The 14,126-nt window shown below is 44.9% G+C and overlaps 1 protein-coding gene across 1 annotated transcript in view; it reads left to right on the top strand.

The window, feature by feature from the left end:
• Positions 1–14,126, top strand: part of GRIK3 (glutamate ionotropic receptor kainate type subunit 3) — a 126,963-nt gene that overhangs the window by 60,734 nt on the left and 52,103 nt on the right. The window contains exons 9-10 of the mRNA XM_054998881.1: positions 869–982; positions 3,343–3,546. Of these exons, the coding sequence (XP_054854856.1) occupies positions 869–982; positions 3,343–3,546 (318 nt within the window). The remainder of the gene's footprint in view (positions 1–868; positions 983–3,342; positions 3,547–14,126) is intronic.

The following is a 14,126-nucleotide window of genomic DNA, read 5'->3' as shown; positions in this document are numbered from 1 at the left end:
AGACTCTCTATATGAGACCTCTTACACGAGGATGCTCAAGTGTAGGGAGATGCAATGTTAGCTGGGAAGCTAGCTGGAAGGGTAGTTTAAAAAGACAGAGCAGGCAGAGATTGCTCCTCAGAGGCTTTGTTAATTTCATCTTTGCTTCTCTAAAGGCTCTGGCAATTTCACTTCCTCTTTGGGGAGGCGAATATGAAATTAACAAACCCTCTGAGGAGCCATCACCAGGGCTCTATTGTATACTACCCTTGTGTTGAGAGGTGAAATTGACAGAGTCTTGGGCTTTAACTATGCTTCCCGGCTCACATTGCATCTCCCTACACTTGAGTGTCCTCACGTAAGAAGTCTCGTGTAGACAGACTTTGAATTAGGGATGTGTCATTCCTCCTGAAGAACAGCTCCCAGTCTTCTCCCTCCCCACTTTAACTTCTTTCTTGATGAGAACATAGTGACAGTACAAGGGTTGCCAACTCTAGTTTGAGAAATTCCTGGAGATTTGGGGATGAAGCCTCCCAAGGATGGATTTTGGGAAGGGGAGGTAGCTTAGCAGGTTATAATGTCACAAACTCCGCTCTGCACAGCTGCCATTTTCTCCAGGGGAACTGATCTCTGTAGTCTGGAGATGAGCTGTAATTCTGGGGAAACTCCAGGCACCACCTGGAGGTTGGCAATTCTAGTACAACTGCATGAATGTTAACTGAAATAATTGTTGCTTGAAATGTAGCATGCCATCATTCAGCCTTCTCCTTGCCTGTGACTTTCCACCTCCCCGACCAGCTCTAGTGGAAGTTCTGTCTCTGTTCTTCAGCCTGATGGGTTCTTTGGTTGGCCCCAGATGTGAGTGTTTTTGCCTTTCTCTTCATCGCAGGTTGGAGTGTGGAGCCCTTCTGATGGACTGAATATCACTGAAACCTCCCGAAGGCAGGGGCCCAACGTTACGGATTCCCTGACTAACAGATCCCTGATTGTCACTACAGTTCTGGTAAGAGCCCTTTTGCATTCTTTCCCTTGCTGCAAACAAGATGTCCTTACTGTGGTTTTTAGCATCCCTTGCAAAAATACTGGGCTTAGCCTTGCTGACCTCTCTGTACAGGTTGGGGCCGCACCTGGGAATCTGTCGTTGGTTATAACCTAGGCATCCCAGAGATGAACAAAACTCATCCCATGTGTCAGAGCTCACTGCATGAGCTACATGAAATGCACACGCATTAGGCTGATGCGTTGAATTTAACTTCATAGAGGAGGAGTGGCAGGAGTGTGTGTTAGATTTTACAGTGAGAAACCAATTTAAAATAAGACCTAATCAAAAACGTAATCAATATACTCAAAGGGGGTTAGGCCTATCCCCAGCTGTTATTAGACAGACAAAATACAATTAACATAAAATCCAATCTTAGAAAGTGCAGGATGAAATGAGAGAAACAAATCCAAATAAAAGTCACTGAGGTATAGCTGAACTAATTAAAGTACGGAAGGGATGGTGTATTCAACTTTATTTATTTAGAACTTTTGTTAGGTGACTTTCTACCTTACGGCATTCAAGGCAACTTACAGCAGACATAAAAACACATAAAACCTCAATTTAAAACCACTGTATAAAACTATCAATGACAGTAAAAATTGGACACAGTTCAAAATAAAAACTGTCTTTAGCTGCCTCCTGAAGATTGAGAGTGAGGGGACCAGGCACACTTTCCGGGGGAGGTTGTTCCACAGTCATGGGGCTGCCACTGAAAAGTCTCTGTCTTGTGTCTCCCCCCTCCTCCAACTGAGCTTCTTTCACTAATGGGGCAGTCAGGAGGGCCTCTCCTTGTGATCTTAATGTGTAGGATATTCGTGAGTGAGGAACCTGAAGTCCTTTTTAAAGACCTGACCATTTTCCTCCTGAGTGCGCTGGCTCTTTTGATTGGATCTTGGTTTAGGTTGGTCTCTCTTTGTGCCCCCTCTCGGGCTCTTTTCGCCTTCAGAGTTTCATGCCATGGGAAATGGATGCTCAGGATTCTAAGAAGGGTCCCTGGGGCTGTGTGGGCCACACTATGCAGGCAATTGCCCCCTCCCCCCATATGTTGCATGACAGCTGAGGGAGGGCAGCGGACTCCAAAGTTCCAAGCCTGCAAACTGTACAGGGGCATAATTCCAGAGCCATCAAAGTCTTAAGGACCTCTGAAAATGCAGCCGGCATGTTCTCTTGCTCAGCAGCCCACGTCGCATATACACCTTTACGCACACTGAGTAACAAACCAGCCCAAAGGCATTCACTTAGCCAACAAGGCCTGGATCCTCACCATTAACTGTCACAGCATGTTTAGCACACAAGCTGCCTGTTGGGTTTGATAGCAGGCATTAGGTCAGAATGAATTTCTGTCCAGTCTCTAATGAAGTATGACGAGTCCCGCTGGTTGACATTTGGGTATATTACATGCTGCTGGGCATCGTCGCACCAAGAGGAAGAAACCCGAGAGGAACGCTGTGCTTGACGCTGTCTTTCCTTGCCACTTGGTGGGAAAGACTCCTTTTGAAACACACGCACACCCACACAGTTTTTTTCCTTCTCATCATTCATTTCTGTATCTTCAGAAAGCTTCAGCATAGTGCCAGGAGATGCTCCCATGGGAAAGGGCCATCTCGGTCCTGGTGCCAAAATTTCAGAAATTCCTCCCTAGGGAGATTTGTCTGTCTCTCTCTATTTCCACCAGTGTTTGAAAACTTTCTCGTTTCATTTGACATATCCCCCAAAACTGTTATTAACCCTCCTCCATGGTTTTGATATTGTATGTTTCTGTTTATATGTTTCATTGAATTATTTTATATGTTGTTTTTAATGTTTAAGTGTTCAGGGAGCCCTGTTTGGGTGGAAAGGTGGCATAAAATGTTTGAAATAAATAAAATAATCAATAATGTTCGCAAAATCAATTGCCATGAGTGACTAGTTCCTCTGAATTCCCACCTTTCATTTAAAAATGTTTCTAGCCCTTTTCACTGGGGAGGTAGAAGCAGAGAGGTGTACCATGCCATGCCGCCTCAGCTTCAGTTCCAGCTCTCTAAACTGAAAAGCTTCACTCAGCTGACCTCAATGGCACATTCCAGCACTAAGATAAGCCTGCTTCAAAGATCTTTTGAGTTCAGTGCCTGGTTTTGGTGTGCTTAATCTCGCCTTGAGTTGTGGCCAGTGCAGATTGTAAATCACTTCATAATTTGTAAAACGTGTTCAATTTGCAGTGCAGTACCATGCTAGGAAGTGTGGGAGCACCCATTCTGACTCTTCTCTTGAGTGCTGGGTATTAGCTCTGTGGCTCGCCTGGCTGAACTTTGTTCCCTTTGTTTTACTCTCTTGGTTATTAGGAGGAACCCTTCATCATGTTCCGCAAGTCTGACACAGTCCTCTCTGGGAACGACCGCTTTGAAGGGTATTGCATTGACCTTCTTAAGGAGTTGTCCCACATCCTTGGCTTTATGTATGACATCCGGTTGGTGGAGGACGGGAAATACGGAGCCCAGGATGAGAAAGGGCAGTGGAATGGCATGATCCGAGAGCTAATAGATCATGTAAGTAAAACCACCCTGCTCTACCGTCAGGCATCCTCTGACTGAATGTAGTTGGCACTGAAATCCATGTATCTAAAAACAGGTCTGAATTTTCACCAAGGATCTGGCTTGTGGTGTTGTGTGTGAGATTTAAATCCTTCCTATAGTGCTAGTTCTCCAGTTGACTTCTGCCTGCCTGCCTGCTGGTCCCCCTCATTCCATCCCACTCTGCCACGAGCAAGAAACGAGATGGGGCTTTTACAGATAGCCAGCATGTGCTTTGTTTGCTAGAGCATTGTTGTCCTGGGCAGGGTGTTAAGGGAAACACATGTTTTAGCTAGCAGAAAGACTTTTGGGAAGCGGGTAGATTCTCCACGGCTTGCAGCTCAGGCTTCAAAGTAGAGTCTTTCTGAGAAGTATGCATTGAATTCCCATCCGATCCAGATAAATCCATCTTGCAAGGAATTAAGCCACTGCCGGCAGAGGCAATAGAGGCAATATGAGGATCTGTTTGTACTTCTACAACACGACCCTGCTGTGAAGCGGAGGATGGGCTGTCAAAGAGGACCAGGTGTGCGAGAGACCATTTCATTTATTTAGAAATGCAGTCTCAGTTGTGAAAGTGGCCTGACCTGGATAAAATGGAAACTGGCTTTGCTTTCCCGCAGACTAGATGTCATCTGCCTTGAGCTGTGAGTATAGCTCCCCTGCATAATGCAGCTAGTTCCCCCTTCTCTCACCAGACTGGTGGCAGCCGCAACCCTTCTTCCCGGCATGTAACCCAGGCCCTGAGCAGGTACGGTGATGCGCTTTGGATGCATGTGCAATGATGCCAGACAAAAATGCTCCCACATTCCATAGAGAGTGAAAAATAAGATTCTTGAATCTTGCCACATAGATGGATTTGTTTGCAGTGGAACTTTATGAGCCTGCCGCTGCTTCGTCCAGACTCATCGTATGATTGGGGAGCTCTTTGAAATTTCACAGGGATTGCAGATCCCATGGGGAATGTTGGCATGAGGGTGGAGAGAATTATTTGAGTCAGTTCTCTCCCCCCAACTCATTGCTTGTACCTTTATCCCATTCTCCGCTGCCTACACACATGCTTTGGCTCAACTGATTGGTGAAATGCAATTGTCTGGGGAAAACAAGTTTTAAAGGTCAGTTAAAAATCAACAATACTTTTAAAGCTGCTTTCAACCCAGTTAATCACAGCTCGACTATTGAGAGCTTCTTTTATCTGATTCCCCCAAGCATTAATTACACCCTCCTCCCCTGCAACACCGAGTGGGCTCAATTTTAATTGAAACAGTAAATGGCTTTGCTCAGAGTTACACAGCGTATCAATGGGAGAACATAGACATAAGTCCGGAATCTTAAGTAACTCAGAATCTGGTCCGTCTCAGCTATGAGGGAACTTGTCATATTTCATTTTTGGAAGGTTCTTTCCTACCATTATTAGGATTATTACTACTAATAACAATCCCTTGACAAAATATAATAACCTTAGGGCAAAAGAGCTTTGTAAGACCTTGTTAACCTTAGCTAGCTGCAGAGGTTACATCCTGCTATCATTCCAAGACTCGGCCCTTATTAATAGGATCGTGACAGTTTGCATTTAGTCCAGCCATTCTGTAATTAATCTGGCCCGTTGCAGGGGTTTGTACGAGGCTTTGGAACTGCAGAGCTTTGCTCTGATAGGTTGGGGGGGGGCGGAATGCAAATTGAAGGGATGCTAATTTCTCAGCCCACTGAAGAGTCTTCCATGCAAATATCAATTCCAGGCCCTCCTCAAAACGAACTTGTAAAACTGAACGAGATAATTATTTGCATAATTACGCTCTGTATATAGTTTGGGGAGGGCCGCAGGTGTGTGAGAAGCAGGGAGGAGTCACACCTAGCTGAGTGGATCGTCTCTCTTGGCAAATACCAGCAGCATCGAGAAGAATGTGCCTAGTCAACTGGAAGGCACAGTTTGGTTTCCTTTTGCCTGGGTCAGAGCACTTTTGAAAATAAAACAAAAGAAATTAATTGGGGGGGGCATCAATGCAGAGCTTCTAGTGGGATAATCGTCAGAGGCACTCAATCACCCTCCTGTTCCAATTACAGTTTGTCTACAAGTTACAAGCAGGATCCTTGTACTTAGAAAAAACATCCAATTGTTTTTTGAACATTGTCTTTGGAGTGATAGTTCTCACTTTCACACTGCTTTCCCATGCCTGTCCTTCATCCCTCATCTTTATGTGCTAAAACAATAAATTTTAAACAGCCTCAGTCCTGCTGGAGGCAGAGAGCTGTGTGGCTTGCTTCCATATTCTAGCCCTGCCCAACACACCTGATGGGGGAAGAACTCTCTGCTTACAAAAGAAGTTCTTTCCTTGTTTGCCTGAATCATGCCGGGCTGGGCTGTGGGGAGCAGCCTTGTTCGTCTCCAGCTTTGACCATTTTGTCTCCTTGCCTGACCCGTGGCCAAGTGTCTTTGCTTGTTCGTTGTCATTCATTGGGCGTACACATTCGTGCACTGCAGGTCAGAAAGTATGCTACTGACTGCAGATTCAAAGACAGCGCATACATTCTCATCTAGTTGATTCCAAATGCTGTGTGACTTGTCCAGGGGGATCTCAGTGCCTAAGTAATCCTTGCAAGGCAGCAAATGGTGAGTGAGCCTCAATAGTAGCCTCTGAGTGCATGGTCATGCTGAACGCCGCTGCTGTCCTGAAGATCCAAAAGTCCCCTGCGGGCTGCTCATTTTGAATGGTGAGCAAATCACCGAGGTGATCATATGAGGGCTTTAATCTAACACAAAATGGACATTGCAAACAGTCTAAGTCAATGGCAGGTTTTGGAAACATCACAACATCCTTCTAAAAAGTCATCCAATTCAGCGTGGAATCAAATTTTGTTTAGACTGTGAAGCAACTGTCTCTGTCTGAAAGTTTCCATTTTAAAAGCCCAGCCTTTTCCACTTCTTGGTAAAAATAAATGTTCTTCTTTATTTTTATCCGACTCCTCCCACCAAATGTTTTCATATATTTCAAATTAAAAATAGATTCAGCTGAAGGTTTGGTTCAATCCGTCATCAAGAATTCATCAGTCTTCAAGCATTTGTGGGCATCCCAAGGAGCCCATTCAGTGCATTCACTTTCAGTGGGAAGACTGTCCATTCAGAACAACTGAGGGGAAAACATGGGCAATATTGCTTCAGGGAGGGCAAAGGCTTTTATGAGCAAATGGGGCATCAAGGTACCAGAGCTTGGATGCTCTGACTTGACATTGGGACTGTTGAGCTTGCAGTGTCCCTTGCTTAAGTTGGATTCTCAGGTATGACATTGGTCATGTTGGGCTTGCAACAGTGTCTATTCATAAGTTGTTTCTGCTGGGATTCTCTGGTTTAATATTGGTTGTGTTGGGCTTGCCACATTGGCCTATGGCTGTGCTGGGATTCTCTGGTTTGATGTTGATGCTGTTGGGCTTGTTCATTCTGTTTGCATTTGGAGGCTCTTGGCCAGTGGACGCTCTTGTGTGTTTGGCAATTGGCTTCTTCACCTTGGAGAAAACATGGAACTTCCCCCCATAGGAAACAATGGAAACAAATGGGATGGCTGGAGGTGCCTTGTTCGGGGACCCATAGAATTGGACCGCTTGATCCAATCCAGTTGAAATGTGTGGAGAGGGGGGAGTCTTTAGTGGATAGGCAGGACTAAGTTATTTGCCCCAGATGTTCCCCTTAGGGAATAATGGACCTGAAATATTTCAGAATTTCAAGAAAAACCCCCAAATCCGAATAACAAAATGATATTGGGTAGACTCAAATAATGCAAAAGCCAAATCTTAAAATACCGATTTTTTTCCAGAATACATGCTTAATTGCAATCATATTCCTAAGTGTGCTCATCAGAAGCAAAACAACAGATGTTTCGTATTTGCATGTCTAAAGCAGCCCTATTTAAATCCTTTACTCCCATGACAAAAAGCTTCAGTCTATATACAGCCAAGGCAGTGTGGCCAGCTAAGCAGAACCTTCCCTTCCCCTTGTCCACCACTACACCAACATCTTTACAAGAAGACGGTGTGTTTTCTCAGACCAAAATTTTGCCTGTTCCTATATCATAACAGCTCAATTGGTTGCCAACAGGTTTCTGGGGCCAATTCGAGGTGATAGTTTCGACCTTCAAATGGCTTTCGACTGCTTGGGGAAGCAGAGAGAGTGCTTCAGGAACTTTTCAAGCGTTAATGAGAGAACTGAAGAATAACACTTGTCTCTTGTACTGTCCAAATGTCATATCATTACCCTGAGCCCTCCAAATTTTTAAAAAATATATCTGAATTTTGTTGGTGTTAGCCAACACCAAGGCCGCTCACTGTGAAAACGCAGAAGAGAATAATGAGGGGGACTTTCCCTTTCATTTAAGCGGAAGGCGCACCTTCCCTTCCAGACCAATGAAAAAGAGCATCCCGACAACACCATGCCAGGAAAAAAGCGGAAGGTTAAGCAAGAAAGCGAGCTGTTTGCAACTTGTGTGGGAATGGGGGATGATGTCACATAGAAACAAAGGGAAGGTGCCTGAGTAGAGTTTTTGAAAGGGAGGGGGGAAAGGTTATTAAGAGCTGCTTTCAGGGCTGGTGTGGAAGGTTCCAGCTGGTTGGTTTGTTGCTGGGAATTTCCGCCGATTTTTTTCTCTCTTTGAAAACTATCATTGAAAAGCCCTATACAGATGTAGTAATGGGACATTCTTTGGAAGACTAGGGCTGAATCCACATTACCTCTGCGCATCCCAGTGTTGCACTAAATGTTCGCTAAACACCCGGAAGTATAGCGTCTTTCTAGCGAGATTCAGAAATCGCGCTTGAAAGATGCTATATTCCGGGTGTTTAGCGAACATTTAGTACAACACCGGGACGCGCGGAGGTAATGTGGATTCAGCCCATGTCTTCCTCTTCAAAAATGTATCCTAACCATCACAAAACTATCCTTTTCAGACACCTTGAGGTAACCCATTCCAGCTTAGAAACAGAGAGTCAAGCTAGACGTGCAGGTTTTCAAAAAGTCAGGTCTGGGTTCCCCAGTCTCAACTGGAGTTTCCTTCAGCCACACAGCCGCTTTGGAGAATGGTGGTTATAAAATAAAGGAGAGCCCAAACAGCCTCAGAATGCCTCCGTGGGGAGAGGAAAGGCTCCTCCCTCCCCACTCAAACCATTTCCGGGTGTCACAATTGTACAGGGGGAGTTCCTCCTCCTATTTTTACTACTTCACGTGCACAGAATACTCCATGTGGAGCAGAAAAAACAGGGGGGAAACCTCCCTCCTGTGTTACTATGACATTGGGAAATGACTTGAGGGAGCGGGAGGAGCCTCTTATTTTTTATTCTCCTTTATTTTTTATCAGCCATTCCCAAAAAACTGCTGTGTGGCTGCAGGGAACTTGAGTTTGGTCTGGGGAACCCAAGCCCAACTTTTTAAAAACCGACCTGTCTAGCTTCACCCACAGAAATATAGAGCTGGAAGGAACACCAAGGGTCATCTAGTCCAACACCCTGCACAATGCAGGAAATTCACAGCTACCCTCCCTACTCCCCCACTGACCCCTGCTCTATGCCCAGAGGAAGGCAAAAAACTTCCAGGATCCCTGGCCAATCTGGCCTGGAAGAAAATTCCTTCCTGACCCCAAAGTGGCAATCAACATTAACCTAGGTGTATTAGAAAGGGCCACAAGAGCATGGTACTAGCTCATCCCTTCCTGCCCTCCCTCTCATGATCTGCCTAAATTCAGACAGTCATAGAATCAGCATTGTCGTCAGATGGCCATTTGGCTTCTTCTTAAAAACCTCCAAAGAAGGAAAGCCCACCACCTCCTGAGGAAGCCTGTTCCAATGAGGAACCTCTCTGTAAGGCAGCGGAGTAGCATGGGTTGGCAGCACCTGGGCAACTCCCAGTAGGTGGTGCCCTTGTTACTACACACACACACGCACGCATGTGCACTCCCAGGACCACGTGATGATGTCACTTCCAGGGAAGTTACATCATCGTGCAAGGCACAGCCAGCCCCGGGAGCGCTCCCGTGATTTGGGCCTGCTCGCCTCCCCACATCTTACATGGCAGCCCTATGGCGCAGCAACCCACACCACCGGCACCAGCTTGGCATGCTCCTCAGCCAGCAGCCACTGCAGGAGGGACAGCTTGGTGCCCAGTGAGCCAGCTGCCCCATCAGCGCGGCAGGCAGCCAGGGTGCGCTAGCAGCCTCCTGTGGCAGCGCAGGCACCCCCTAAAAATTATGCACCTGGGCTGACCACCCCTCTGCCCACCCCATGCTACGCCACTGCTGTAAGGAAGTCCTTCCTAATGTTTAGCCAAGAACTTTTGATTTAATTTCCACACACGTCGGATAATCCACTTTCAATACTCTTTAGTGAACATTTGGAACTGCTTTTCCATGTGTGGAACAAAAAATCTACTTCCAAAGGATTGCTGAAGTGCATTGAAAGTGCATTATTCAACGTGTGTGGAAATGGCCCTGTTGGTTCTGGTCCAACTCTCTGTGGCAACAGAAAACAAGTCTACTCTGTCCTCTATGCGACAGTCCTTCAGATACTTCAGGATGACTATCATAACACCCGTCACTCATCTTCTCTCCAGGCTAGACATACTCCGCTTCTTCATCCTTTCCTCATAGGACTTGATTTCCAGACCCCTCACTTTCTTTGTTCCCCTTCTTTGGACACATTCCAACTTGTCAACATCCTTTTTAAACTGTAAGATTTGAGTCCAGTAGCACCATAAAGACCAACCAGGTTTCCAGGTTATGAGCTTTCAAGAGTCAGAGCTCCCTAGCAAAACAGAAAAGAGTCCAGTCGCACCTTTAAGACTAACCAACTTTACTGTAGCATAAGCTTTCGAGAACCACAGCTCTCTTCGTCAGATGCATCCCTAGGGAACTCTGACTCTTGAAACCCATACCCTGGAAATCTAGTTGGTCTTTAAGGTGCTACTGAACCCAAATCTTGCTCTTCTACTACAGACCAACACAGCTACCCATTGAAACATTTAAAACTGTGGTCTCCAAAACTTGAACACAGTACTCCAGGTGAGGTCTAACCAGAGCAGAGCAAAGTGATACCATCACTTCATGTGCTGTGATCGCTATACTTCAGTTGATGCAGCCCAAAATCGCATTTGCCCTTTTAGCTACTGCATCACACTGATGACTCCTGTTCAATGTATGATCTACAAAATGTCCTAGATCCTTTGTCTCTCATCCTACAATTATGCATGATTTTTCCTGCCTAAATACGTAACTTTACATTTCTCTCAGGTGAAATTCATTTTGCTAGGTTTTGTAGCTTAGATTTTGCAGCAGAGATGTAAAGCGCACTCTAACTTCTAGTCAAGCCCTGAATCCTCAGAGTCTTGTAAAAACCCATGACGCTTGCATCCTGACAGCAAACTCGATGTTTGGCCGACACATCAGTAAAAGGGCAATTTTTCTGTGTAGAAAGTCGATGACTCATGTAGCTGTGATTTGCAAACAGTGCATTGTTTCCCTGAACAGGCAGCCTGTGTTGCACCAAAGCTGCTCTCCATTTGTCAGCTTGTGGCTTTTGGAGCTGTGTGTGTCCCCCTCTGCCCTGGCTCTGTGATCCAGACAGGGTTGGCCACAGGCAGTGCGGTCTTGGGAGAAAGAAGACTTTGAAAAAGGAAGTTGGTTTTGAGGCTGGCCTTAAGCAACAAACAGCAGCACAGCCAGTCTTCTCTTGAAAATTCTCCCTTCCTCCTTCCATCATGAAAGTCCTCCCCCATTCACACCAAAGGCCCATCCTTCCCCCTTTGTTGGTGAGAACAGGATGCGTCATCATTGCTGGCCTGTGTGGCTCAGAAACCATCTTGGACAGAATCCTGATATAGGACTGTTGCTGCGTCATACACGTGCTTATATCCAAACCCAGGACAACAAGCTGGGATTATCTTGTGTGTCTAGGATCACCTGTAGCTCCAGAGTTAAATCCGCGTTGGTATTTGGAAGATGTTGTTTCTTTGCAGAGGCTGACTTCATCAAACGCCCAAGCCACTTGACCTTTCTTTCCCAGGCCTGCGATCTTTTTACAGAACAGGGTATGCAGCAAAAAAACCAGCTAAAATTTCAGTTAAAACAAATGTTTCAGAAACATACCCACACTTTTTTTTTACTCTAGTGTGAATTCTGTGCCCTGCTTTTTAGTCTCTGCTTCTGAGAACTTAACATCCCAGATGGAACTACCTGCCGTGCTTCCTCACTTGTCACTCTCTTGCTTTGCTCAATGCAAATGGATCGTTGGCCTGAATAAAAAGAACCTGCAGGTTTACATGGAAGGGTTCAAATGATTGCTTGAAAGTTTCCTTGGCGCTGTCCAAAGCTCCTGGTTCTACTCATGGTGAAGGAGTTGGACAACCACTGGAGGGTGCTGCCGTGTGTGAGACACTTGCATTTGAAGTCCAGAACATACCACCTGGAGAAATGAAGAGAAAGGCAAACCAGTTAGGCCTGTGTTCTGATTCTTGTGGTAGCCAATCCGATGCTTCTTGGGAGTTCACAAGCAGGAGTGGAGGCAATTTGTTTTTTAGAACATCCTGGGGTTACATAATGGCCATTCCTAAACCAGGTCTCCATGAATCTGCCTAACCTGTTTGAAAAGCATCTCAGTTAATGACCATTACCCAGTCTCAGGGCAAGGGGTTCCCATAAGTTAACAACATTCATAATTAACTTCTCACACCAATGCATAAATTGATTCCAGTCTAATGCATTAAAAAAAAAACTTGAACAGCACTGATAAGGTCAGAATTGTAGCAGTTCTAGCCCCCCCCCCCTCAAGATTTACATGATTTATATATCCAAAGGGGTTAGCCATATTAGTCTGTAGTTGCAAAATAGCAAAGAGTCCAGTAGCACCTTTAAGACTAACCAACTTTGTTGTAGCATAAGCTTTCGAGAACCACAGTTCTCTTTGTCAGATTCAATGATTTATATTTTTATGCTTCAGTCCTGCAGAAAGGCAACATTATAAAAGTTATATTCGTCTCCTGAGTGAAGCAAAGTCATATTTTGGAATTTGTACTTGTGTGTGTAAAGTGCTGACATGTCACAGCCAACTTATGGGGACCCCAGAGGGTTTTCAAGGTAAGAGATGAGCAGAGGGTTTGCCGTTGCCTGCCTGTGTGTGGTGACCTTGGACTCTTTTTGTGGTCTCCCATCCAAGTACTAACCAGGGCTAACCCCACTTAGCTTTTGAGATTTGGGCCATCCAGATCAGGGCAGAATTTATACTTAAACCAACGTAATACAAACCAAGGAATAAACATTTTTTCTGCTGAGTAAGCAGTTTTCCCTGCCCTTTTTTAAAATTTTATTTTTTTTTAAAAAAAATCAAAATGTTATTGTGTGCTGGTGCATTCCTATGAAGGAAGCATAGAAATAAACAAACAGCTCAAAGGAAGATGTTTTCCTTTGAAAGGAAGAAAGGGCTCTTCCCACCCCATTGGTTTCCATCTGCCATCAATCTGCCTCTTTTCTTTACTGCTCTTGATGATTTGTTTGTTTCTTTAATGCATTTATTACAAAATTTATATGTAATTTATACAATGCTTAAACATACCGCGTATGCCATTTATGTATATACTATGGTGTTTTCCAAAAAGGACAGGCATGTGTAATTTCCTTATTGCTTCTACAGCTGCCAGTACAGCACACCACCACAGGGACTTCCAAATGGCAGGTTTCCCCATGGTTTCCCTTTTCCCTTTCCCCTCAAAGCAGCCTTCCTTCCCCTTCTTGGGTTTTTTCCAGGTTTTCAAAAAACCCTGGCAAGTGAATATTGGTATATAGCCTACAATATTATAACACTGCATGTAACAGGTTGTTGGAATTCCCAGCTTTCATTTTTTAAAAAAGTATGTCTAGCCCTTTTTGTTGTGGTGGTAGGCCTTTCCTCTTATATCTCCATAACAAAAGGAGTTAGAGACTTACTTTTTAAGAAAATAAGAGCTGGGTACAGACGTCAATATAACATTATATTGATACAACAATATTCACATGTCAGTTTTAAAAAATCCCTACTCAGTGATGGGGGGAATAGTTACCATGTTGGCAGGACTGAGAAAATCCAAACTTTCCCATCCACACAGCAGCCATCTAGGCTTTGCTGCTGTTTCTCAGAGCAAAGCAGGAGTGGAAAAGATTGGGGGAAAGCCAGGCAAACTCCAGGAGGTGCATGAATTTACCAGGATGCTGTGGGGAAGTGGGAAAAGAAAAACACTGCCCAGCGGCATCAAACCCAGGGCAATTGACCTCTGTGGAATACAACTATATGTATAATGTATAATACTGATCTACTAACTTAAAAATAACTGAAAAATGCATAAATCTTATGGAAAAATTGGGCACAGATCATCCAAACAAGGCTTTACTGCTTGTGGCAGGGCCATTGGATCTACCTGCTGGTTGCCATAACCCCTGCTGGGACTCCCCATCTGCACTGGTGCTCATTGGAGCAGTGGAGTAAAAAATGGGAGGGAACAGTATTGCACGATGCCATGATGTCACTTCCAGCTAGGAACCCAGAAGTGATGT

This window comes from Eublepharis macularius, chromosome 15 (genome assembly GCF_028583425.1).
Source record: "Eublepharis macularius isolate TG4126 chromosome 15, MPM_Emac_v1.0, whole genome shotgun sequence".
Classification (NCBI taxonomy): Eukaryota; Metazoa; Chordata; class Lepidosauria; order Squamata; family Eublepharidae; genus Eublepharis; species Eublepharis macularius.
This window is presented reverse-complemented; position numbering and strand designations above follow the sequence as displayed.